The sequence below is a fragment of the Ptiloglossa arizonensis genome, chromosome 11, assembly GCF_051014685.1.
Source record: "Ptiloglossa arizonensis isolate GNS036 chromosome 11, iyPtiAriz1_principal, whole genome shotgun sequence".
NCBI classification, from domain to species: domain Eukaryota; kingdom Metazoa; phylum Arthropoda; class Insecta; order Hymenoptera; family Colletidae; genus Ptiloglossa; species Ptiloglossa arizonensis.
The window spans coordinates 4921479-4948254 of record NC_135058.1 but is presented as its reverse complement, the minus strand read 5'-3'; the positions used below and the strand labels follow the sequence as shown (position 1 = coordinate 4948254).

The window sequence follows — 26776 nt, the reverse complement described above, 5'->3', positions numbered from 1 at the left end:
TCTTAACGTAACGAAAAATTTTTGAATATTCTTATATGTAAGTACGAATATTAAAATAACTAGTAATGTTGGTTTGTAAACAAACCGGTGATTATTTTACGTTCTTGATCGATGTACCGATATTGTAAATAAAAAAAAACATGACTTAGATATTAGATAACATGGTACGTGTCATGGTTTTATAAAAGTAGAATAATTCATGAAAGCCATGATAACAGATAGCTTACTGTTTATTGGTAAAATACAATCACCTAGTGTGTAATCTAACGTTCATACTTGATCCTACAAATACACATTTATAACAATATTTACGAATTCGATAAGGTTCAATAACAAACAACAAATTACATTTATAATGTTTTATTAATGTGTAATACTGCGCAATGTTGTTGTTTCTTGAAACTCTTCTTCGAGGCCACGTTTCTTCCATATCAATTTAATTTAAAAGTATTATTACAGTGTTCCTAGATTAATTTACACGCCTAATTTTTTACAGATTCTACTGGAATCTTTGACAATAACGAATACAGTATGACAGACATACATAGAAGTATATTCAGTCAACACACGCGATCAAATTGCGTGCGTTCAATAATGAAATAATATTAAATGCTATTACACAATTAGCAAATCCACGAAGTTGAGTAACATAGTATTTTACGAAAAACTAATCAAGTACTCGGCAAAAATTAACTAAATGTGTGTAAACAAATGAATTAGACATCTTTCTGGAACAAAAAGTTCTGCAGTTTGATTGATCAAAATGCAGATTTATCCGGAAGATGTATACCGTAGGTAATTTTAAAAACAATAATTACAGAGATGACAAAAACAGCATTTGATCTCACGCATATCATTTCTACGAGTATTTGGCAGTTTATTTTCAATAAACTTTATGTTATCTATTTCGATACTGCTGAAACTTTTTTGCAAATTTCATTAGTGTATTCGCTGCATTTTGCCGTTCCCCCGAGATCTCCTGTTAGACATTTGCCTTCTTTAATAGTTTCGTAGGCAGCATTTTCAATAATTGTTGCCTGTTTGTTCAATCCCATGTGTTTAAGCATCATCACAGCAGATAGCAATAATGCTGTAGGATTTGCTTTATCTTGACCTGCAATGTCTGGAGCAGTTCCGTGCACCTATTTTTAAATCAAAATATCACCATTAAGCTACGTATTACTATATACAACAAATAGTTATTATCAATTTCTATTTCATACAGATTCGAACAAGGCACCGTTCAAGCCAATATTTCCACTTGGCGTAAGGCCAAGTCCTCCTACAAGTCCAGCACACATATCGGACAGAATATCTCCATATAAGTTAGGCATTACGAGTACATCGTATTGACTGGGATCTTGAACCATATTTAAACATACTGTATCCAGGTATCTTTCTTCAAATTTAATAGAAGGAAATTTCTGGGCAGCCTCTCGACAGCATCTTAAGAATAAACCATCCGACATCCTCATTATATTTGCTTTGTGTACAGCAGTTACCTACAAAATGGATTAACATTTACTTAAAATATTTACAAATTTTATCTTACAAAATTCTAATCGGATACCTTTTTCCTACTATTATCCTGAGCATACTGGAAAGCAAATTCTGCTACTCTACTAGAAGCTTCTTCGGTAATCAATTTAATAGACTGTACAACTCCTTCTACGATCTCGTGTTCTATACCAGAGTACTCTCCTTCGGTGTTTTCTCGGATAGTAACAACGTCGACATTCTCGTACAATGTTTTATAACCTTCTAAGGAACGACATGGTCGAACGTTAGCATATAAGTTGAATTCTCTGAAAAAAGCCATTATTAATTCGACGTATAATAGAAATGTACAAAATGTACAAAATTTCTATATATTACCTTAAATTCGATCAAACTTCGATATAAATCAATTTAAATACATGTACTCTGCGATAACATTTGCAATTATGTAACGCAAACAAGATTGAGACAATATTGTTGTATGTGCAAGATGAATAAATTAAATTGTTTTCAATTACACAAAGATAAAGACAAACTTACTTTCTCAATGCAAGATTTAAAGATCTGTGTCCTTTTCCTATAGGTGTCATCAAAGGTCCTTTCAGACCAATTTTATTCCTGTTAACCGAGTCTATGGCAGCTTGTGGAATACCAAATTTGCCATCTGGACCTTTTACCGGTGTTACATCGACAGATTCCCACTCTATCGGCACCTGGTATATAAGATAACTTTATCAATATAAAACCATATATAAAAGAACTGAAAATGTTTTGTTAAAACCTTATCTAAAAGTAAACACATTTACTTTTATCTGCACTATCGTACAAAGGCATAAAATATATGAGCCTATAGTTGTAAATACTAAGAGTTGAGTAATACTTGTTATGCAATAGAAGACTTGTCATCGTTACTGTTCAAATTTGTGCTAAGAAATGTAACATAGTTGTTTCAGGATATTAAAAATAGTTGATACATTATCATTGTATATAAACAAACTTATATAATCTCATGCATTAAATCACAAAGATGACATACAAATACATTGTATGTTTATACATTTCAAAAAAATATACAAAATAAAAAACATACCTTAACTACAATAAGAGCAGACTGAATTAGCCTACAATTGGATCAACCTGTATAAGAGTAAGATTAAAATAAACTCCTTAAGGTTAGTAGTAGGACAAATAGGGTCACCTTGCAAGATTCAAACCACAAATAATACATAAATCAAACGGTATAAACATTCAGGATATGATAACAATTGAACAAAAATGTAACAAAAGTGTCATACGATAAGAATATTTGCACATGAAACTACAGAACTACTATTTTCTATTTATCAAATTGGCATGCACATTACATAAAAAATTTCGTGCATAGAGAAATATTATTAAATTATAGTTCTATATAAAGAAAAAACACCATCCTACCTTGGCAGTGTCAAAAATCTTTTGAACAGCAGCAGAAATTTCAGGTCCAATACCGTCTCCGGGAATAAGAGTACATTTTTGAACTTTACTGCTATAAAGGCGAACATCGCCGATTTTCGGAATCTGTTAATAAAATATTGATATAATTCACATTTATCAATAAAGCCATGCAACGAATGACATGGTATTTCGTAAAATAGGATAGTAGGAACATAATAGGAAATTAATATTCTAGAAAGGCAAGAGAAAAACGATGAATGATATAAGAATAGGAGAGGCTGCCAAGATATTACAGTCAAGCAGACGGATATATAACCAATCTGTGAAAAATTCTAACCTTTCCATTTGGGAAGAAGTAGGGTTACGCGTAGGACACTGGTTGTTCCGAAGGTTTCTTGATCGGCACATGTTACTTACTGCGTTTCGTATCCACTGAGCTGCCATTCTCTTAATAAATTTTACAATAAAAAATGAACCTCCACCACCCAAAGAAATTGAGCACGTCAGAAGCAATACCAGAAACGAGAGAAGAAGAACAACCTTCGCTCGTGATTGGTTCCCACGAGACGATGTCTTCTGCTATTCGGAAACGGAAGATAGCGGACGACATATAAAACTTGACGAGTGGCTCCACATACCCCGATATGTTTATTAACACGAAAGGAACTAAAAATAAAAAAAATGGATTTAATCTTAACGGTTAACATTGTTTTTTAATTTTTGCGTAAATATCTCTAAGAAGTAACAATGCAAGTACGTCGAAACGTCGTAGAATAAACATTTCCGAAACCTTTAAAAAGTATGGGCACCTATTTAAGTTTAAACGTTATCCATCATGTGAATTTTGATTGGTCGTAAATTGAGTTGTTACAACCCTTTGTAGACGGACATTTTGGAGCGTTAGATAAGATGGGAGAGTTTTAAAGCAATTAATTTAAGGCAGGTAAACAATGTGTATATAAAAATTATTTTATTTAATTTAATGAATTGTTATATGCATATCAAGGAAATCGAATTTTGTTGACTTGTGGCGATCGATGTGTCCAGAATTTCTCGATGTAAGTCCAAATCGGTAAAGGGTAAAAGTATGTTGTCAAAAATATCCCGACACAAGTTCACAAAAAACTAATTTTTTTACAAAATCATTGGTTCGTATACGACAGTTATATATTAGGTTATGGTTATTATTCTAGTAACTTTAGAACCTGAAATATTTATTATTTAGAATGAATGATTTGTTATTGTTTGTAACACTTCCGTAAACAGCCAATTTCTAATATAGTTTGTAACCGTGTACGTTTACATACACAAACTCTTTAACCTTTTTTAATCACACAAATCGTTGGTCCAGTGTAACCAATTTTAATGATAATTAAAAGAGAAAAATATAAACTTGGAAATTGTAACAATCCATTCAATGTAAACAACATATTTTACAGAGGAGTGGAACAAAAAAATATGGATACTATTGCTTACACTGGCAATACTAATGATAGTAAGTCCATTAATCAGCAAAAAATTGTTGGAGTTAATGCAAGAGATGAGGAAGGAAATACACTACTACATCTTAGTGCTATGTCACTTTACCGGCATCCACACATTGCTCTTGGTCTTCTAGAAGCTGGTACTCATATCGATATTGTTAATAACAAAAGTAAAACATTTGAAATGTTTCATGATAAACATTATTACTACATGGTAAATCCTTTAAAATACACCACGCTTGCCTGCTTAGCAGCCAGAGTAGTCAAAAAAACACATAGGATGGAAGCTGTTCCAAAATTTTTGCGAGACTTTGTTGAAATGCATTAATGGTATTAATATTCGATGATAGAAATGATACACTATCACTTGAGATACTACAAAAAAAGTGAATTTGTTAACTAAAAATGAAAGAGTTGACAATGAAGTTTGATGTCATTTTAAAGAAATGAACTACGACATATTCCTGAATGGAAAGGTATGAAACTTAGTACAAGAGGATTACCATTATTATGCCATTATTATGGGATGAAAACAATGTATGTAATACAGTCTTACAATTTAATTATAAGAGTCTATTTCTCCGTTTCAAGCATTGTCCCATTTTAATACAAAATTAAAAATAACTTAAAAATAGTACAATAAATTTCAACTTCTTATTACAGGTTTTTTGAATTGTAAACCTGCTGCTGCAATAACATCTCAGAAATAGCTCTGATATTGATATTGAACACTATAAGATAATTATTGAAATGAAGAACGTAATAGAAATTAGTAATAGAAATTAAAATTAAACAAATTCTGGCAACTTTTGTGTTATGTATGCATCTAATTCAAATTGTGTGAGTGAAAAAATAAAGGATTTAGTACAATGTACCAAACAAAAAGAAAAAAACAAAACTATTTATTTTAAAATGTCTGAATGTAAAGTTTGAGAAATACTGGTGTAAATAAATAGCTTGAATTTGCTAAAAAATTATACATATGTATATTGTATGAATTTATGTAATGTGGAATATTTTCCTCTTGTTATACAGGGCCGGCTTTAAGTCAATTGGACCAATTGCTACCAATTGGATCCCACTCCTAACACTAATATTTTTAATCAATCATTTTATTAAAACTAACCGTGACTGTGAACCTGGAGATCTCGCCAAAAATGTTCCTAATTGGATCCTGCAATTCCTAAGGCTGGTGCCAATATAGGATGCTTTTTTATATTGATAGATGTGATTTTATTTTTGTATAAATCATATATTCTATTTGCAATACTATATCAAAAATTAAGAATAGAGAATATACAATACGTAATAATTATAAGCAAAGATCACAATTAGTATAGCGAGTATCACTTTAAACATTTAGAATAAGATTTATTTGGAAATAATTACTGCAATATGTTTCTATTTAATAAGTATAATATTATAATAAATATTTAATTTGAATATTTTATAAACAAAAATCTTATAAGTAATAGGTTTCATGATTTTAAAAAACACTGACTGTAACTATGAGAATGGCTATCATCAGTTACTTCTCCAGCATAACTGCAAGTAACAATAAAACAGCATTAAAACTTTAGGGTGTTGTTACTTCATAATGTTAAGTCTTCCTCGTTTCATCTCTTTTGAGGTAGCTTGAGTTAACACTCAACAATATTACAATAGCCGTTTAAATAAATTTGTCATGGTTCAAAGACTAATTAATGTAAGTCGTTAGATATCTTATTTAACTAAGTATTAAATACTTTATATTTTAATTATTGTATTATTAATTAGTCGTTAGATATCTTAGTTAACTAAGATAGAATTGTTGTTAGTAATTGAGTTGAAGTGCTGTCTGTTTAGTTGTAGAAAGATCATTTCCACCAATTTCTGAAATTGTTGACCCATTCACATCTGATTTTCAGTTTAACAATTATAATTTATTTAATAAAAATTAATATTATCTTTCAAACATCTATAAATTCAACAATTTAAAAAATTTTTTAAAATTCTCCAAGGCACATTTAAATTAAAGACTATACATATTTATAATTTAATCGAATTCAAAATATTACATTAAAGTGTCAATTTGACATGAAATGATCCTTGTGTAGACTGACTTTGGAGGAAAAGTGTTAGAATGGAACAGTTTTAGAGCAATTCTATCGTCGGATAATTATTATATAATTATAGAATATAAACATAGGTGAGCGCGATGATGTAAGACCGATTAAATTGCGTTTCCTTGCTTTTTTCGTTACAGGTCCGGACTACTAATCATCCTACAGCTTAACAGACAGAACTTTAACAAAATAAATTATATTTGTTAAAGAGAAATTATAATCTTTGAATTCTAATTTTAAACACGCGTCACACTTAACGCACTTTTAAAAACGTTCGTGAGAAAAACACTTTTTTCGCAAACGTTATATAATTTCCGCAGCTTTTCTAACACCACTTAACTGTATCTCACTCGCTTGCACTGTTATCATTCTTATCCTTTATGCATATAAAAGCGAACAAGCCGGAGATAGATAACGGTGGTGCAATTTTTAAAACACTACCTCCCTTGTAAGATACCCTAAGGCAATTCCGATCCGAAACATTATGGAACATATTACTATATTATATATTGCCGAAATGCCATTCATTTATTTCACTTAAAACCGTTTTTATTATTCGATAGATACGGAGTTACGCAAATATTGTAATTTATAGTATATGCTATTTACTTGAATGATTAATTTCTATTGAACCTTATGCGTAACTTTATTTCAAATGTGGTAAACATACATATAAATTATAAGTACTATAGATCCTTATGTACGCATAAGAATTATGATACCCGAAGTACTCAAATGAAGTGCTTCTTCCCGAGATCAGATAACTACTTACACTTGACACTAAATAGCACGATTGTGACAAAGTTGTAAATAAAGCGCGTAAAGTTTATAATTTCGTCGACAATTTTTGGTACAACTTAATAGATTTCTACTTTTTAAACACGTTTCCATTTCAGTAATTGTATTCACACACTTTTATCGTTTTTCACAAACACTAAAATTAAAAAAAAAAAACTATCTTTTGCTCAAAGTCACCCAATTTAATTGTTTTATAATGCCAATACTGTGAAAATACAAATATGATTAATACTATAATGAAATATTTATTTAATTTTATTCGAAAATATAACACTGGATTTCACCCCACAAAACTTACCACTTGATAAACTCGTGGTCAGGCGAGATAGCTTTCCTGGAAGAATAACATATATACATAAAAATCTGTTTTTTGAATTCTGAAACTTACCTCACTTTCCTGTAGAATATTAGCCGCTATTTAAAAATTAACAATATATCCAAAATATATTTAATCTGCACCTGTACCTTGAAATTTCATTTTTGTACATAACTTCTAACGCTCTTTTTTTGACAATGAATGTTTGGACGCCACAGTAAGTATAAATTTCAATTACACCAAGGAGAAAATTCTATTGTCCCTAGTTTCCAATATTCATCGGAATAGTTACATAAATCCCTCACTAACATTTCTCATGGAATAATAAAAACACGAATATGCGATCACTTACGATGGAAATAGTACAGCAAACCAATGCACACGATCTCATGCGTTATAAAATAAGACCCTATCTAACATCAATGATACTATAAGAAAAAAAGATACAATGTCCTTCAAATGTTAAGAAACAAATTTAGCAACCACACAGCGGAGATCGACGACGATTATTAAAAAGGTACCATATGCATAATAACACGCATTAAATGTTTCATTGGCGACTACAGCAAAGACCAGAGTATAAAAAATTACGCGACTTACCATAGAAATTATAATTACCAGAAAAGGGTTTGCTTCTTACATTACATCAATGCACTTGGAACATATAAAGTTTTGCAATCATTTAGACCAGACATCATTATCAGTGAATGTGGAAGATGTACTTTCAATGCTACAATAAATAAGAATCAACCACAATGTTAGAGACGAAATGCCACATTGCCATCCAGTCTTTACTTCACCCACAACCTGTTAAGACACTATTTCAATCTGTGTTAACAATCTTCAGAGAGAGAGTACCACATATAACTTGATGACCCGAGTATTGGTTTAACAATGTTCCAGTACAACAGGATCAAATTTTTGATAACGGATTTCAAGCAAATTATTCCTTCTTGAAACACATTCAGCATAGAGGAATAGCAAACCACAATCACCTGAAAAGTATCTCACCTGCGATGTAAGCAAATGTTCACCATAAAAATTGTGGAGCTTCAATATCTCAAAAGTAAATGGGGATATCTACATCTAAAGACACATTGTAAAATCTTTAAGCAGAAATTTCTGTTTAAAGTGCAATGCAGTTGGAATTCTCATTCTGCGTAAATATATTGCACACATAAGTTGCAGAAACAATATTTCCTTGCCAATGCATATCCACAGCTTGACCTGCTTAAAGTATAAAGAATCACAACAACACAGAAATAAAACACAACGACCAGTATGTTTTTTGTAGTCAAAACGGATTTGGATTTTATTCAATCACTGTCATGATGTTGTGGTTATACAAGAGTGTTATACAATTCGCAGAATGTTCCTCGAGATCTACATGGCGAGAGAAAATATGTTTACCAAAAAATATAGTTATAAAATTGACTGGAAAGCCTCTGTTATATTCATTTCTTTCAACATCGAAAGATATTAAAAATTGTTTGTCCTTTAACGAAAGATAAACGTTTCGTATTTTTTGGTAAACATATTATGATGCACAATACGTACGACAATTCTGCCAAATTTAGGGTACAAAGTCATCCAATGTTCGTTCGCCGAAGTCTCAAAGCGAGTGAACTAGAAGGGACCTTCCTAATGACAACTAAAATTTTTATACACTACTTGAATCTCCAAGTTACTAGAACGATGTGGCGCGACGAGTAAAAGATCAGACCGTAGAACTACAATGGAAACAATACACAGTCCCCTGTTGAGCCATGATGTATCTTGTTATGTATTAGATACAAGAATAGAGTGCGACCGATACCACAGAAAAACCGACACACGTCCACGATCTGTGTAGGATTGTGCATGAAAGTATCTATCATACATGGATAAACTTTAACTTGTAAAGCCCGTAATAGCTATATCGCGTTAGTATTTATGCTTGAAAGATTAATCTGTCCCTGATCGATTGACCAGTCCGCGAACGACTAGAGCGTCACGTTTGACCGGAATGTGGGAAAACTGATTGATCTCTCGTCATGAAAACTAAGAAATAAACTTACAAGCTACGTTTGATAATTACTGTAAATAGCATAATCCTACATACTGAAAAAACCTACAGATTACGTTGAACATTATGAACCTAAACCTAACAATTAAACTATGTATCAATCACTCGAAAAAACTGATTTTGGGAGTGAACAATTAGTAGACTTCCACTGTAAAAAGGAACGATAATCTGGTAAAGAATTTTAAGTGAAACAGTCGTAGCAAGGAAGGGTGATCACCGGCAGCCAATGAGTGTTTTGACGTTCAAGTAGGCATTAAAACACGATTGTTGATCTTCCAACGACAGATACTTCTCACCCACTGTCCTAAGTTCTGCCACACAACTAGGACGAATTTCAAGTATTGTCATCAGGAGTGGAACAATCCTGCAGACGACATACGAACACCCAGTCTCCTCTCGCTGCATCAATAAGTTATGGTTAAGCATCAACCTCTGCAGAGGCTTTCTATTAGTGTTACCTTGAGTGCGTTTTCCAATTTTTAGTAAAGGCGAACATCGATTGTTCTGCCGTCGATGCGCGACCGATTCATCATAGCTACACATGTGATTAAGGAGAATTATTCAGACGTTAAACTCCGTTTAGTACTTATCTCGACATAAAATAATATATAAACCGTTTGTATTACGTAATACTCAACATATATACTCTTTGAAATATATTTATATATTTGCGTACTACACAATACTTCAAAACACATATTTGTAAAAGGATACACACAGCACGTTCAGCATCCCATTCAGATGCGAATCGCACCATTCCCATATCAGTGCCCCGCATTTCGGCAAATTTGACTTCTCCAACATCCTGAAATTTATCTCGTAACATTTGCCACGTTGTGTTTGGTGGTAGCTGCAACAGTCATACACATTTATATATTCATCGATTTTACATTATTGTGTAAATTATTGTGTATATAGCCATAGCACTCATATACGTTTGTATATATACAGATATAACATTAAATTTTACGTAAGTTAAAAAAAAAATGTAGCGCACATTTCCTATAATAACAGTATCTGACATCGGTCGTGAACCATTCGTATTTTGTCTGTTACCACCTCCTCCTTGACCCTGATTCCCAACAAAACCACCACCACCGCCGGGACCGCGATCGTTGTCTCCTCTGTTGAATCCGCCATCAAAATCTCTGCCGCCACCGAAGTTAGAACCACCAAATGCATTGTTTCCACCGAAGCCTACATCATTGTCCATTTTAGATAAGCCTCGCGGTGCGAACGAATTGTTGCCTTGTCCACCAGATAAAGAGGCCTGTAAATTAGACAAACCTCCAACTCCTCCTCCAAAACTATTTAAATTAGACGCCAATTCATTTGTCAAAGATGAATTCAGTAAAGAACTGGTGGTCAGATTTGCACTTAAACCTCCAGCAAGACTTGCTTGAAGAGCTGCAGCATTTGTGTTTGTTAACGCGGATGCTGTAAATACACAAATATTTTTCCATTACTTCTTTACTATGTGCTTTATAATATTTAGCGGTATTTATAATAAGCTATAGAACTTACCTAATTGTGCAGGTACAACGTTGTTTAAACCAGCCCCAAAGGCACCAGCAGCCAACACAGGCGCAGAAATAGGATTTACAACAGGTGGATTGTTTGCTTGAACATTAGGAATATTTCTAGCTACATCCATTAATCTATTACCACCAGCTCCGAGTCCCATTCCAATTCCCTTCAAACCTATTTTACAATTAACATTTACTTTTGTTTTTTTTTTATCTAGGTAACATAAATAATATGGTCTATAAAGGTATGTACCTTCTGGTAACTTTGGTGGCATATCTGGTTCATTTGCTCTATCGAGTCGAACAGTCATACGTCTGTCAAAAAGTTGCTGATTGTGAAGCATGGATATAGCCTGCACCGATTCTACCGGATGATCATATTCTACAACTCCAAATCCTCTAGATTTTCCATCTTTATCCTTCCCTAACTCAACATGCAGTACTTTACCAGCTAATTTGAATACTTCTAACAATTTCTTTTCATCCACTTTATAATCAAGCTAAATATACAAAGTACAATACTTAGCTCATTTTTATGTTACTATACAATATAGTGAATTATTGTAGTCCTCATATTAAAATGCACTTACGTTTGCCACAAATACTCTAGTAACCAATGGCCCGTTAATTCCTAAGGATTCTAAAAACTGAGTACTTAGACCATAGGTATTTCCAAATTTATTATCACCGCCACCACCGCCGCCGCCGCCACCTCCACCGCCGCCACCACCACCGCCGCCAGTAGGAGCATTCATATTTTGCCTCCCACCCCCCTGTGGTCTTGGTGGATCCCTAAATCTATCATCGCGAACTCTGTCATTGTTTCGAGCTGTTGCTAAACGACCATATTTGTCACGTTCAATGTCAAAGTCCTAAAATGAATAGGTGTTGTAAAATGTGTTCCTTAAAGTTACGATCTGTTTGCAATAACAATATACTGACTACCTCTTTTACCACAAGTTTTCTCCCTTTAATATCATATCGATGCATTTTTTCTACAGCAACTTTTACGGAGTCTGAATCTTCAAATTCAACAATTCCACAGCCTCTTGGTTTGTCATTTTCATCGGTAAAAAGTTCCACATGCGCGACCTTTCCGATCTCAGTTCTGAAGAGATCTTTAAGATCTTGCCATCGAAAATCATAGGGAATGTTTGATACATAAATACGGCGATCTGAAGCTTTTCTACCACCACGATCGTTACGTTCTCTGCTTCGATCACGGTTAGTACAATTTATGCGAGTTTGTCTATCCGATCTCCGATTACGATCACGTTCCCTACTTCTGTCCCTCTCGTCATTATTTTGTACTTGACTCCTAATATTAATAAAAGCACATAGAAATAATGTACACGAGAAAATGTTTGCAGTTATTATTCCCAATTATGCTAGTAAACCGTGACACGCACCTTTTGTTTCATAACCTATATCAATTTTGACTAGTACTGCGTGATCAAAAAATTCTTTCTTCAAAAATTCACATTGACGACGTATTGGAATGGTTTGTGTTAGTTTACGTTAATCGTATATGATTCTGCACGCCGACAAGGGAACATTCAATGAATTTTTATGAATACTAATTTTATACTTACTCGTCTTGTTTGATCATCGTTGAGGCCTTGTTCACTGAACAAACGATTTAAACTACTTGAAGAATTTATTCCGAAGTTCGCAGTTAAAAAGAATAAAAGACACCGTACATGCAAACATACGCGATCACGAAGCGTCTTATAAAATGGCCGTCCACGGAAATGGTGAAGCGTACCGGAAACTACTATATTCAAAAATAGGTTTCTTGTAAAAAAAAATATAAACAGAGATATGAAGATCGTTCCGGTGGAAGATTTTAATAATCAAAACATTGCTATCACGTTGCTTCGTAACCATGAATCGAACATACATGCATAGGCTTTTTAAATACAGAACGTTTTACGTTCAAAAGTTATTAGAGTATCCAGTATAACCTTAATAGAAATTTCGTACACAAACTAGTTACTTTAGGAAACTTAAAAGCTTAATTTACGACCAATCAAAATTTAAATGCTAAGATTTTCATTTAAACTACATATTATATACATAGGTACGAGTGTGTATATATTTACACACTGAAGGTTCATTAAATATTGCCGTTTGAGGGGAATTGACATACAACACGTAATTTTTTTTCGATAAAATTATATTTAATTATGCGGCTGAAATGTTAAACAGCGTTATAATAGGTTATTAAATCAACGAACAGATTATTTATTAAGTATAATAAATAATCGTATCGTAAAGTATAATAAATACGTATCATTACGTGTTGACATATTTATGCGTATTCCGTATAAATAAAATATCGAGAATATTGATTGCAAGTATCACAATTCATTCTCAAAACACTATGATATCTATTTTATATAAATTGGTTCATGGAATGGTTCATTAAATTCTATTAAAAGTGAAACATCACGAAGTTTCTTAAAGTTATTACATATTTTATATCATTCTTTGGGTCTGAATAAATATATTTTGAAATTTTCTTTGTTAAAAGCCAATTGTGTATCTACATAGTTAATAAACATTTACATAGTAACATGAAAAGAACAAGTAATATTTAATGAAAAAAAAATATGTATAAAAAAAATTTCTATTGGCTATATAATTTTCACTTAATGATTATTTCTGCAGTCATTATTAATTCTAGTTTCATTTCAAATAAATAAACGAGACATAAAAGTATTTTATCTTACGGGAGTGGCGTCACACGATCTGAAATACCGACTTCATAAAATATCAGTGACTTTAAAGCGACCTCTTCGTTTAAGAAGAATGATTTTGGGCATCATTCAAGTCGGTAAAGGTGCATTAAACGTAAAAAGCTTCGCCCCTGTATATTATTCATGGTTGTATTAAAACAATAAGTTTTGAAAAATATTGCAATAATAAGTTGCATTTCTTCTTATAGCTTGATAAGACAACGGGTCGAACTTGGAATATATTAGTATCACCTTTTCTGTGTATTTATGTTTCCATGTACATATCTTGAATATTGAACCTCGATGTATAATTCAGCAAAGTAAATACCTCAATTTTAGAACCGTACGATTGTACAATATGTAAATAACTTTTGATCTAAACTGACATCATTACAGCAGCGGATGGGAAGATTCTCGAATCTACTAACTTTACCGACTACAATAGTTGCGTGAAATATAGTTCCTGAAAATACGTCCTTAAATGTAGAACGCGCTGCAAAACCGCTCAGGTTTCATGACGTCAATACTTAATTATTGATGTTTATGCGTGTTCCAAATGTTAATATTATAATATGCATGTTATTTACATTATCGTTAATTAGTGTATATAAATCAATTTTGATTGAATTTTGAAATAAAATATGAACACTAAAACGTCTTTTCGGTAAATAAAATTTTTAAACATTGCAAATTATAATCATGAGATGCATTTATTGAAATTTATTTAATTTATATTATTTACACGTTACGCCTTAAAGTTGCATTCTTCATATCAATTTCAATTTTGTTCGTAAAAATATCGTTCTCATTCCACAGTGATAAATAAATTTCAAGAATGATGAGTATCAAATAACGAACGAAAAATTATTTTTTTTCTATTGCACCATTTTCTATTTCGCTTGTACATGTAAGTGCCTGATTCGTGTGATATGATAAATCATGGCCTATAACGTCTATTTTGTAGCGCGTTTGTGATACTAACTCCAATAAGATGAAATGTTTAATATAGATATTTTCTATGATATATATCCAAACTTTGTGCGTGTTTGACGTAGGACAATGAAACGGTATAGCCATCTAGGGGTAAATGGATCAAACTTTTCGGTAGGTAAAATTTATTGACCAGTTTGCATTGTCAACAGCAAAATGCGTAAATCTGCAGACAAATAGTTGGTATCTTTCATCTAAATAGAGTTACCAGCATTTACAATGTAAAACATGCAACGAAGTTTATTTGAAATACGACGGCCACACGTGGAATTGAGATGTGGCAGTTCAACGTTTACACTTTAAGTATTTTCTCCTATATATATACATAATAATTACATTTACCAGCCATTGTTAACAAGAAGAATCCGGAAGCCGAATTACTGTATCAGTTATTCGGAAAACACGAGTTTTTGTAAAAACCCAGAATTTTCGACTAATAATGAGGTATTAGATGAAAAGTAAAAACGTTGGGTATTACTAATTGGCCCTTAAGAACAGAGGAGAGTTTTTCGAATATAATGGTATATGATTTATTAATTGTTTTTGATCTTAACTAGTTATAAATTAACGGCAAAGTTTAAAAAAGTTTAAAAAACCAAACTGTGATGTACTTCTTAATCAATTTCAATCAACAGAAATTTCATTAACTTAATTGTTCTAAATTCGCAGCCAATTAGCTCGGTACTACTCGCGACGAAGGATTATTGTTCGTCACGAGCAATACTGATTACCAGATTTCACCACGTGGAGGTTGCTGCGAGCGGAGACCCGATGGAACTTTGATTCCATCTATCTCCCTCGATACGCAATACAAAAGAAGTTACTAAACCGAGGAGATGGAATGAACTAACGTCCCTTCGATCTCCTTGTTTAGTTCCGCCGAGCAATTACATTATGGAAAAAATGAGGCACAATTGGGAAAGACGCGACGCGTACCGTGGAGTTGGTGCTATTAGGTCGATCCCGTCTCCCCTTAGTGGGCCCGATTGCAGAGGAAATGCCTCCACTCCTCTAGAGGAGTACCCTGTTTCTCCCAACTCCGCGTCAGGAGCACACGTTAAGCGTCGACCTGACTCACGAAGGATGACAAAGAGGGGGTCTTATTCTGGTGGCATCCGCAGGGACCTGCCCCTGTGTTCGCAACATGTTCTCTCTGGAAGCGAACGCACCAGAAGAGACGACGATCGATCGTTCGGACCACCTACACGGCCGGTCACTTGCTTACACGAGAAGCAGTGGTGACCGGACTGAGGAACGAGCAAGGGAGCAAAAATAAGCTAATTAATCGATAATTGCTCGGCAGAGCACAGAGATTCGTAGATGGTGGCTTCAAAACTAACCTAGTCTAATAAACGATCCCACGGAGGATGCGATGAAGCAGTCAGCTCTGCTGACCAATGCTGACCACTGCCGACCAGACTCTAATTTTCTTTTTGGTTTCAGTTTTTTTTTTTTGTTTAATTAATTTTATTTGTGCCGACATATCTGTATTTATTCTCGGACTTTGATTTGTACTTGTTCTTCCGTGTTTATTTTTTGTCACTGTTTCGTTTATTTTGTCCGTTACTGCATAACTGTGTTTAACCATGAATCAATTTCAGTTGTATTTTCTATTATCTCTTGACTTTAGGTTTCTCTTAGATAGGCACATTGGAAAACGAAGAACGAAGAACGACGAGGACTGCTTCATCGCATACTCCGTGGGATCGTTTGTTAGACAAAGTTCGTTTTGAGGCCACCATCTACGAATCTCTGTGCTCTGCCGAGCAATTATCGATTAATTAGCTTATTTTTGCTCCCTTACTCGTTCCTCAGTCCGGTCACCACTGCTTCTCGTGTAAGCAAGTGACCGGCCGTGTAGGTGGTCCGAACGATCGATCGTCGTCTCTTCTGGTGCGTTCGCTTCCAGAGAGAACACGTTGCGAACACAGGGGCAGGTCCCTGCGGATGCTACCAGAATAAGACCCCCTCTTTGTCATCCTTCGTGAGTCAGGTCGACGCTTAACGTGTACTCCTGACGCGGAGTTGGGAGAAACAGGGTACTCCTCTAGAGGAGTGGAGGCATTTCCTCTGCAATCGGGCCCACTAAGGGGAGATGGGATCGACCTAATAGAACCAACATCACGGTACGCGTCGCGTCTTTCCCAATTGTGCCTCATTTTTTCCATAATGTAATTGCTCGGCGGGACTAAACATGGAGATCGAAGGGACGTTAGTTCATTCCATCTCCTCGGTTTAGTAACTTTTGTATTGCGTATCGAGGGAGATAGATAGAATCAAAGTTCCATCGGGTCTCCGCTCGCAGCAACCTCCACGTGGTGAGATCTGGTAATCGGTATTGCTCGCGACGAACAATACTTCGTCGCGAGTAGTACCGAGCTAATTGGCTGCGAATTTAGAACATTAAGTTAATGAAATTTCTGTTGATTGAAATTGATTAAGAAGTACATCACAGTTTGGTGATTGGTATCCGTAGAAATGTATGGGGAAAAAGGACAGAACTCTGAAGTTTTAAAAAAAAGTTAAACGTGACTTACACAAAGTGGATGCCCCGTTGAACACCTCCGTCGGCGTTGATTACGCACAGCTAATTTTTCGTAAATTCATCGGCACTTTTTTAAACTTTGCCGTTAATTTATAACTAGTTAAGATCAAAAACAATTAATAAATCATATACCATTATATTCGAAAAACTCTCCTCTGTTCTTGAGGGCCAATTAGTAATATCCAATGTTTTTACTTTTCATCTAATACTTCATTATTATTCGAAAATTCTGGATTTTTACGAAAACTCGTGTTTTCCGAATAACTGATACAGTAATTCGGCTTCCAGATTCTTATTTGGGGAGTGTGGCTCTACAAGAATCACTCACTGATTATTGGGAAGTAGAAAAAAGTTTCAATTTGTGGGATAGTATTATAGGAAGATTCTTCCAAAAACTCCCAATTGATATTACATATTATGTATGTTTCTCCTGTGATAATAAATGAAACGTAGTAGATTTATTAGAGCAGTAAGAGAAGTAAAAAGAACAGTTTTCTACGTATATTATCTTTACGATTTAGGTGACTTATTCCAAAATTATTGATAGTTTACGAGGTTGACCTTTCAGATAGTACGGTACCAACCCTCGTTAGATGAAATATTTATTTTCTGCTAATGTTATACAAAAAATGTGCGAAGTTTCAGAAATTCTAAACACATATCTTGCTCAAACGTAAGATAATCGCTATTTAAGTTCTGTGACGCGAAGATCAATTTTATATTTCCAAATAAAAATAAATAAACATTTCTTTATATTATTAATCACACCTGTATTTCCACAGTCTTTACATTATAAAACAGTTTAATTGGGTGATTTTGAACGTAAGATACTTTTTTTGTAAAGAATCATAGTGTTTGTGTAAAATTATAGAAATGTGTAGATTACACTTGTTGCAACAAAAATGTGTTCAGAGTACAAAACTACGGAGTCGTATCAATAATTATCAATGAAGGTATAAACTCTGCCCGCTTTATTTAGGACTCCCACAGTCGTGCTAGTTTCAAGTGCAAATATTTGACTATTCTCAAAAAAAGCACCTTACTTGAACACCTCACGTATCATTGTTCTTATGTCTACATATAAAATAATTCTGTATAATACGTATAATCTATATGTATATTTATCACATTTTAAATAAAATTAAGCTTAAGGATCGATGTAAATGAATTCTTCGTAAGTCATATGTTATGAGTCAATACGCATGGAACTTCGGATGCATCGAATAATAAATAATTTTAAGTAAAATAACTCTGACATTTTAACGATGTTTAATAAAAATAAAACCGATACGCTTATATGACAATTGAAGACTTTACGGTATTAAAACAATGTTATATTATTCATGTTTTTCTTGCTTTTGGACGCAAAAGCAGTTGCTTATTTTTATTTAAATCACTTACTCACGTTGTAGAAAAAAAATGTGTATTACACAATCTTATCCCTGGTTTTATTTCTTTATACAGCGTTTGGAAATAAAACAATTCTTTCTACAATTACATAACTTTTCAATTTAACATACATTCATGTTATAACTAAACGTCATCAACGCAATGTGTGTATTATGGCTTGTACGGGGTTTATGTATAAAGGAATGGCTATATGCCAAGTAAACAATAATAAAATCATATTGACCAATATTTCTAAGCCATTGTAATCGATGCTAGTAAGTGCTCCCCTAGGTTCCATATAAGTGTATTATATTGTTCAACATTAATATCAGAGACATTTTACACGTTGAATCGCAATAGTAATTTTTCAATTCAAAGAAAAAAGTTATCGTCTCGTACAATTAATGAATGTCAATAATTTTGTGGTATTGAAATCCAAATCTAACGAGATATCTCCAGGAGCATATTCTATATTAAGTGCACTGTTTTTTTTATCATATTATCACATGAACAATAATGGCAATTCTCTTAAGGTAGGTTTCATACTTTCCCATTCAGAATCATGTTCTACTATTGGTTTCATTCTTCGAAAAGATTCAGAACTTTATCGTCAACTTCCATTTTTAGTTAACAAATTCAATTCTTTTGTGGCATCTTAAACGATAACGTATATCATCTCCGTAATCAAGCATCGATATCATTAATGCATTTCAACGAAGGATTGAAAATATTTTGGGACTTGTTCTATCCTATACGTTTTTCTGACTACTCTGGCTGCCAAACAGGCAAGGGTAATGTATTTTACGGGATTTATCAAATTGTACAGCACTTTGTTGCGTAACAACATTTGAAAGGTTTTCCCTTCGTTATTAACCGTATCGATATGAGCACCGGCCTCAAGGAGGGTGATGGCAAAATCTATTCCCCAAAATTGCGAAAGAGCAATAAGATGTAGCGCTGTATTTCCGTCGTTGTCTTTTGTCGTGATGTCAGCGCCGACTTTTAGAAGAGCCGCTGCCAAATCTGGGGAAGAGAACTTGAAAGTCGAATATCGGCCCATTGACGTACTGTCTTCGCTAAGAATCAACTGCAACGCATCACGACCCTGATAATAAAACACAAAGAAAAAATGATTATTCTATCTCAATTTATCATCGCATACGTATGAACGTAACATATCGATACGTATGAAAATGTTCTATGTATCATGATATTGGAACTTACACGTGTGCCTTTGGCGTTTATTCGAACCAATTCGTACAACGCTTTATGCAGTGTGATGTACATGTCAGTACCCTCTTTCGGAATTTCGCGCGTCAATAAGCATGCTAGATGCAAAGTGATCTCGAGAACTTTGTTCAAATACGTTGGATCGCGTTCGCAGACTGGTACCTTGTCCAACATTTGTTTCCCCAGTTTCACCTCCAAGACCTGAAACGATAAATCATTTTACGCACTTCTATTGACCGAAGGATGTATGTACGAAATCTTTTGCATCGATCACGCTTCGGACTTACAGCTTTCTTAAACACTCTAATAAGTTCTTCCTTCTGAACTGGCGGTACTCTACGCCCTGTTGTCGTCTCTCCAATCATCATGTAGTTAAAGAGTTCGGTGAAATTGATGAACGAACTTTGAGTCGTCGGATCAAGCGGCTCTAACATACTCTGTTGCATGTCCAAGGCATAATTCCACAGTTCAATGCAACGACCGTACTGTCCAGAATCCGCGTAAATCGCTCCTCTATAGCGAATATAGTAACTAGTGTCAGGATGAGCCGGGCCCAATATTCGTTCCCTGATTACCAGTGCTTGCATTCGCATTTCATCCGGATCGGTTAACAATTCGTCCAATGCTTCGGGATCGGAAATCTCTCGTGCAAAATTGTACGCAGCTACGACGGGCGATGGCGGTGATTTCAATATCACCAGACTGTTGTTTTTATATCTGAAGCAACAGCATCGATCAATATTTTTGCAATGTGCAAACATCGTACAACCAGTGAGGAAACAGAGGTTGTTGTATTCTCGTCTATAAAATGGACATTACTCACCTTTCGTCCATCGCTTGTTTCCACAGTTCGAACGCACCGATCATATCTCTCTTTTTATCCACGTAAGTGGCGCCCAAGAGTTCCAGTGCGTCTATACGCTCCTTCCGGCTTACCAAATTTGGCATACTGATAAAGTATTCAACGATGTGCTTATGGCCTGCAAAAAAAATAATTCGATGACGATTTTTCTCTCGGCTAGTGCGTTTCCTTTGTCCAGGTAACGAAACACTTGGATAAGCATTAATTGTAATCGTCTTAAGGGAACCTTCAGGGTTGTGCGTGGAACATTCTGCTTTAACCTGTTACTGCTGCCGCAAGGAGTGGTGTCATCCCATAGGAGTCCACGTACATCCGGGCATCGTGTTGGACGAGTACCTTCACGATTTCCAAGGATCCACTTTCGGCGCAATCGTGCAACGCCGTATTACCCTTGGCGGACTTTCGGTTAACGTCAGCATTCAACGAGAGTAGAAATCTGGCGATTCTAATATGACCTTTGAAACAGGCGATCATTAGACTCGTGTGACCGTGACGATTTGCCATCTCTATGTCTGCAATCAGAGAATGTGTTCATCGTTCATGGGTTCTTTCTATGGATTGGTAAAAATAGATCGTTGCTTCATCGTATACTCATCACGCGTCGCTTATGACGCTGTAGAGACAGAACGGAAAATATTGGTCGTTCAAGGTCACTGGCTCGACCGTAAATCACATTTACATTAATATAATTTTTTGAAAACGTTTGAAACAATGGCCAACAGGGCTGCAAACTTCTACAAATATTTTCTTTTTTCTTTTAATGAAAAATTATAATAAGAGATAGAATTTCATTCAATCAAAATCTGGGAATATTCCAGATCATAAAAATCAAACGAATTATTTCCAAATATAATATTTTTTTATTTGTAATATATTATAAAAAAAAGTGTGTCGACTATGTAGTGCGAAGAGCATACGATATGCGAATAAATTTTAATATCGGTAAACAAATGTATTTCTGTATAATCTCTAAATGTAACATTGTTACTTAACGGTGTGTTAAAAATAGTTTCTTTCTATATGTCTGAGAAACATAGAGCGTTTTTCAAATACGAGTGGTGGAGCAATGACGTAGCCAAATCTTACGAGGTGTATAGTTGATCCAATGGCCTTGAACGATCATTATTTTCTATCCGAATTATATTTCGCTAAAAGAATTTAACATCCGTGTCTCTATCAATGATGAGTAAATATGACTAATAACAAAATATTTCTTGATATCCTTCTACTATTTTGCTTGATGCAAAAATACATACCAGCACCATGACATACCAAAAACCTGACAATATCAAAATAGCCATCGAAACAAGCTGCACGCAGGGGTGTGGAGTTTGTTTTGGTGGTCGAGTTCAACTTGGCACCTTTTTTCACTAGCAATTTTACTAGTGCTAAATGACCAGCAGCCGCTGCGCACCAAAGGGGGCACGCATCTTCTATCGTCTCGCCATCGAACACCACTGTTGAAGAGAATTAGCACGACATTAGAACCGGAACTTTTGGAACATTAACAAATTTATAAACGATAACGTGGAAGTAATGTTAACGAAAATTATTATACGATGACAGGATTCATGATTAATAAAAGTGGGCCAACATACGTAACATTTTATAATCGATGGAAAGGACAGGGAACCCCTCTGAGTATACTCGATTTGCATAAAATTTGATACTTTCGTTTTGGCTACTGAATGTAAACAACATGTAAAATAAATCAATCTATGCACAATGTATACATACACAACGTGCACCATAAATCTTGAATAACGATATTGGCAGTTGCTATAAAACATTTGGATATTTTGCACGCCCAATCATTTTTCTTTTTTATGTATATTTTGACATCGAGTATTTCGTATATGCGTTTATATTTCTAGAATAGATTAATACGGAAAACGAAACAAAATAAATATTTTCTTCGATTATCTGCTCTTGACTTAACGAGATTTGTCTTCCTGTGTGATCATGTCTCCACAAATGCAATCGTATAGCTGCGTATTATGATTTCAATTTTTGTCTAAATAATATAACTTCTATTTTTAAATCGATTTTTCCAAACAGTTTGGCTATAAATCTGTTTGCGTAAGAATACTGAAAAATGAATGGTTTACGCGATATTTCATGCCAAAATTACTTGCTTGCGCCAACAGCTCAAACATTTAATACAAATTGTTCGTATCTTGTTTATGACACTGTGTTCAAGATTTATCGCTGTACATTTATAGATTCTTTACATTTCATGAAAATTGAACGTACACTTCGATTAAATTGAATTAATATTGAACGCAGCATGCAATAAAATCTTGAGAATGTATTCTTGAATGATAGATGCAGTAAAATCTTGAGAATGTATTCTTGAATACGAGATTCTTGAAATAAAATTTTTTCTAAAGTATTTACTCCTTAATGTCTTTATCTTTATATTATTTGTAGGCAATTTTTACGATATATAGATCACAAATTGATCTATATATTTTTTATCTATACATTAAAAACTAAATATTACTTTCATCTATATATTACAAAAAAAAAAAAATTACAGTTGCATTAGACGAACAGTTAGCTGTCTTAAGTACAAGCGTGAACTATCTTCCCCTCTAAAGTATTTCTTTTTTACATAGATATATATACATTCTATTAAAAAGATACGTTATTGTTTTCGTTTTTCCTTTCAGAGCTGAAAGTCCATGCAAATGTTTCATTAATGCAAGGCCATCCCATTTTAACATTTAATGCCATTCTTTCAGAAATTAGTGGTTCGTCGTTATTTCTAAAAGCAAGATGGAAGCTAATGGAAATTTACAATTCAAACCATAGCTATTTGGAAAAACACATTACTATTATTTCTGATCCTCATCTTATCATAAATCGTATTAATCCATCTCAGTTTTTACGATCATCTTGTACATAGAGGGCGCATCACCAGAGATTGGAATTTAAAATACTTTCGTTGCTCTTTTGATGAAAATTTTTCATTCGCGAAAGGGTGAATAATAATTATAGCATTCGATAAAGATCATTTATATACATTTCTAAACGGAACCCGGAATGTTTTGATGCCCAAAAAAAAAACCGTACGATATATTACATGACTTTATAGAAAATTGTCCGATTGGTGAAACCAAAGATATTTTTAAATCTCGACAACTGTGATCCAAAAGAAACAACGATCTTTATCGTATTAATGGCTCAACACTTTTCTTTTCTCGTATCGCCAAAAGAAACGATGATATATTCGTTTTGGGTCTCAGGTGAGGCATCCTGTGCAATTTTTAATTAGAATCCTTCCCAAGAACTTATCATGTCCAAGAATTTGAGGGTTTTAAAATATGTATTAATGAAAATTCTCAATTTTGCCATAATTTGAACGACGCTGACGAACTCGAAGACTCGAAACATAGTTTTAATAGACTGGTCGGTGTTTTACCTGACCCTGGTTGCTCGATGTCCGCCCCACATTTTTCGATGAGGTATTCAGCTACGTCGTAATGTCCGTTTCGACAGGCCATGACTAACGGTGTCGCGCCATGAGTTTTGACGCCGACTAATTGTTCTACCTCATCTTTTCCTCGATGATCCAGAAACGCCTGCAATAAATCAAATTACGCAATTCGTGAAACAAGTTTCGCGTTAATTAACAAACACGGTCGAAGGATTTCGTACAAAGTGCCTCTAAGTTGCTGTTTTCCGGGTTTTGGGTTATTTCTTTTTTTTTTTACCGATGTTTATCGTTAATTTGTTTCTTACGTTTTTATTGAGTCACAATATATGTATTTTCAGTCGCTTCTCGGCGCGATCGGCGTTAATGGCACGAAATAATAAAAACACCGTTTGCCGACGTTTTGCACGACATTCTTTAATTTATACAGTGAATTTTAACGTGTCAAAGAATTTAAAAATAACCGGCGCGATTTTTTTCATAGTGAATTATTATTCCACGACTTATGCCCGAATACGCACGTGTTCTCTTTTATTAACCTTAGTCGGTTTCTCGGGTTTGTTTCGACCAATCACGTTCTTATAATATATTCATTTTGTACGATTAAAGCGATTATAATAGACCGAATAAATACTTCCGTATTTCCTTGGTTCTCTCGCTGTATTTTAAACGATAAAAATACGAGTTTCGTACATTCGGGACATTTTCGGTCCAAAGACTTTGAGCGTATCATCGAAGAAAAGAACACTTTTTGAGGTAAAAATAGTATCGTTCTACGCAAAGAAAACACGAGGTCACCTAAAAAAATCGAGAGAAATCTTAAAGAGTGGTCGAGCATCGCTTTCTATCGAAAAAATTCGATCCGCTCAAACGATTCGTCGAGTAGCTCGAAAATATTCACGATCGTTGCTCGACGATCGCTCGAGGGTTCGACTCTTTCGAAATCGACAATAGATCGAATTTATTCGGTCTACGCGAATAAAATCGAGCTACTCGAATTATTCGAACGGATATCGTGTTCTTCGCGAATACGTACTCGATCGGCTCTAGATATTATACGCCTGACGTTCACACGGATTGACTTACGTTCGACAGTACAGTACCCGTGTTGAACCGGTTCGATGGGTACAATCCCAGGGTGAACGAGGGTGCACTTTATACGAACCGTCTGGAAAAAACGGCACTAGTTGTTGTCGTTGTCCGATACTTCACCAACCGAACTGGAACTCGTATTACCGCGAGAGACACTCGTCACCGACAGATGCTTCTTTCAGCGAATAATAAATATGTAAAATACGTCGGATCCTCTCTCGTATAGTCTCCCAGCACTTGCCGGGACTCGTGTCTTCTCAAAACTGCTGTCCTTCTCTTACGTACTTGGACGCTTTTGTTCGACTCGTTTCAGTTCTCCCCTCCCTCTTACCGATGTCTGCCTGTTCGCGTATGGTTTTTTCGTTAAATCCCGATCCGGATTAATTTTCTACTCGCGTTCTTCCACGTCTTTCCGTTTCTTTCGTTTCGGTCTCGTTCGACGAGAAAACGGGTCTTTGGGCTTTTTCGGTTTCCCAATCGGAAGGGTTCAAAGCCCTTCTACGACGCAGCGATGTATTCTCGTTCAAATTAGAAGCATCGAACGCAATAGTCGTTACGATCGTTCGCGTCTCGTTTCCGTTTGTTTCTTTTATAATCGAGGAATCGGCAACGGTGTATCGAATCGTCGCGATTTTATTGTCGCACGATCACGGGTCTCGCGCGGCTCGACCCAGAATGGAAAAAAAATGTAAACACTTGCCCGACCGACCGAGTATTGTTCCTCGCAAAAAAAAAAAAAAAAACGTTCCACGCGGCGAGTAGATATACGGACGCTCGAGCAGTAATCGTTCGCACACGAACCACGTGGTGAGTTGCACGATTCCAGCCAGCTAAGCGCTTTCGTGAAAACCCAGGGATTCTTGCGTCACGTTCCTCGGGTAAAATTCACGAAGGAATCACAAGAACTGCACCGGTGATGGAATTTTTCGTGGTCCCTTGTCGGGGAGAAAAAAAAAACGTAATATCGATCGAAAATAACACCGACACGGGCTTCGATCAATCCGACGACATTGCGAGATAACGTGAAATATTATTTCGCGGGATTCGATTGTCGTGTCGCGATGAAAACGGCAAATCGTTTCGAAAAAGCGAGAGCCAACCAATCCTCACGGGCAACAGTGTACTTCTCGACTGAGCGAGACTGGAAACCCCTAACCGCTGATCGGTTCACGGAGAAATCATCGGTCTCTCCTCCACCGTTGAACGCGCGTGGGTCCCGTTAAACGAATAATCGGTGGGTGACATTGGGCCCACGATCAGGAACGGTGA

General features: G+C 34.9%; 4 protein-coding genes across 20 annotated transcripts in view; 1 reads left to right on the top strand and 3 right to left on the bottom strand.

The window, feature by feature from the left end:
* Positions 1-344: 344 nt before the first annotated feature.
* On the bottom strand, positions 345-3506 carry Idh3a (isocitrate dehydrogenase [NAD] subunit alpha, mitochondrial). Its single transcript, XM_076323187.1, has 6 exons — positions 3349-3506; positions 2932-3054; positions 2038-2210; positions 1571-1805; positions 1224-1502; positions 345-1142 (listed from the first exon to the last, which is right to left on the bottom strand). The coding sequence occupies exons 1-6, from the start codon at positions 3373-3375 to the stop codon at positions 903-905; spliced, it is 1077 nt and encodes a 358-aa protein (XP_076179302.1). The 5' UTR covers positions 3376-3506; the 3' UTR covers positions 345-902.
* A 48-nt stretch (positions 3507-3554) lies between these two features.
* LOC143152746 (protein fem-1 homolog CG6966-like) lies at positions 3555-6092 on the top strand. 13 transcript variants are annotated; one of them, XM_076323195.1, is made up of 5 exons: positions 3567-3730; positions 3815-3870; positions 3938-3989; positions 4371-4952; positions 5079-6082. In XM_076323195.1, exon 4 carries the CDS (start codon positions 4390-4392, stop codon positions 4741-4743), a length of 354 nt encoding a protein of 117 aa, XP_076179310.1. In that variant the 5' UTR covers positions 3567-3730; positions 3815-3870; positions 3938-3989; positions 4371-4389; the 3' UTR covers positions 4744-4952; positions 5079-6082. The 13 variants fall into 13 exon arrangements, with proteins under 13 accessions (XP_076179316.1, XP_076179313.1, XP_076179311.1 ...); XM_076323201.1 differs by having other exon boundaries at positions 3555-3989; positions 4371-4585; positions 4667-4952; positions 5079-6092; XM_076323198.1 differs by having other exon boundaries at positions 3566-3870; positions 3938-4016; positions 5079-6083.
* A 2822-nt stretch (positions 6093-8914) lies between these two features.
* On the bottom strand, positions 8915-12965 carry Rump (heterogeneous nuclear ribonucleoprotein rumpelstiltskin). 3 transcript variants are annotated; one of them, XM_076323273.1, is made up of 10 exons: positions 12818-12965; positions 12168-12543; positions 11816-12097; positions 11479-11725; positions 11224-11400; positions 10987-11136; positions 10697-10896; positions 10414-10549; positions 10158-10234; positions 8915-10098 (listed from the first exon to the last, which is right to left on the bottom strand). In XM_076323273.1, the coding sequence occupies exons 1-9, from the start codon at positions 12832-12834 to the stop codon at positions 10179-10181; spliced, it is 1641 nt and encodes a 546-aa protein (XP_076179388.1). In that variant the 5' UTR covers positions 12835-12965; the 3' UTR covers positions 8915-10098; positions 10158-10178. The 3 variants fall into 3 exon arrangements, with proteins under 3 accessions (XP_076179388.1, XP_076179386.1, XP_076179387.1); XM_076323271.1 differs by having other exon boundaries at positions 10697-11136; XM_076323272.1 differs by having other exon boundaries at positions 10697-11136; positions 12171-12543.
* A 5957-nt stretch (positions 12966-18922) lies between these two features.
* Positions 18923-26776, bottom strand: part of LOC143152625 (protein fem-1 homolog CG6966) — a 41681-nt gene continuing 33827 nt past the window's right edge. For 2 of the 3 annotated variants that reach the window (XM_076322943.1, XM_076322946.1), the window contains exons 2-8: positions 24404-24563; positions 22236-22436; positions 21240-21491; positions 20941-21097; positions 20405-20834; positions 20112-20318; positions 18923-19992 (exon numbers count right to left, since the gene is read on the bottom strand). In XM_076322943.1, coding sequence (XP_076179058.1) covers positions 19588-19992; positions 20112-20318; positions 20405-20834; positions 20941-21097; positions 21240-21491; positions 22236-22436; positions 24404-24563 — 1812 coding nt within the window. In that variant the 3' untranslated portion in view covers positions 18923-19587. Of the gene's footprint in view, positions 19993-20111; positions 20319-20404; positions 20835-20940; positions 21098-21239; positions 21492-22235; positions 22437-24403; positions 24564-25501; positions 25876-26776 lie in introns of those variants that run through there. The other variant, XM_076322944.1, reaches the window with a different exon arrangement.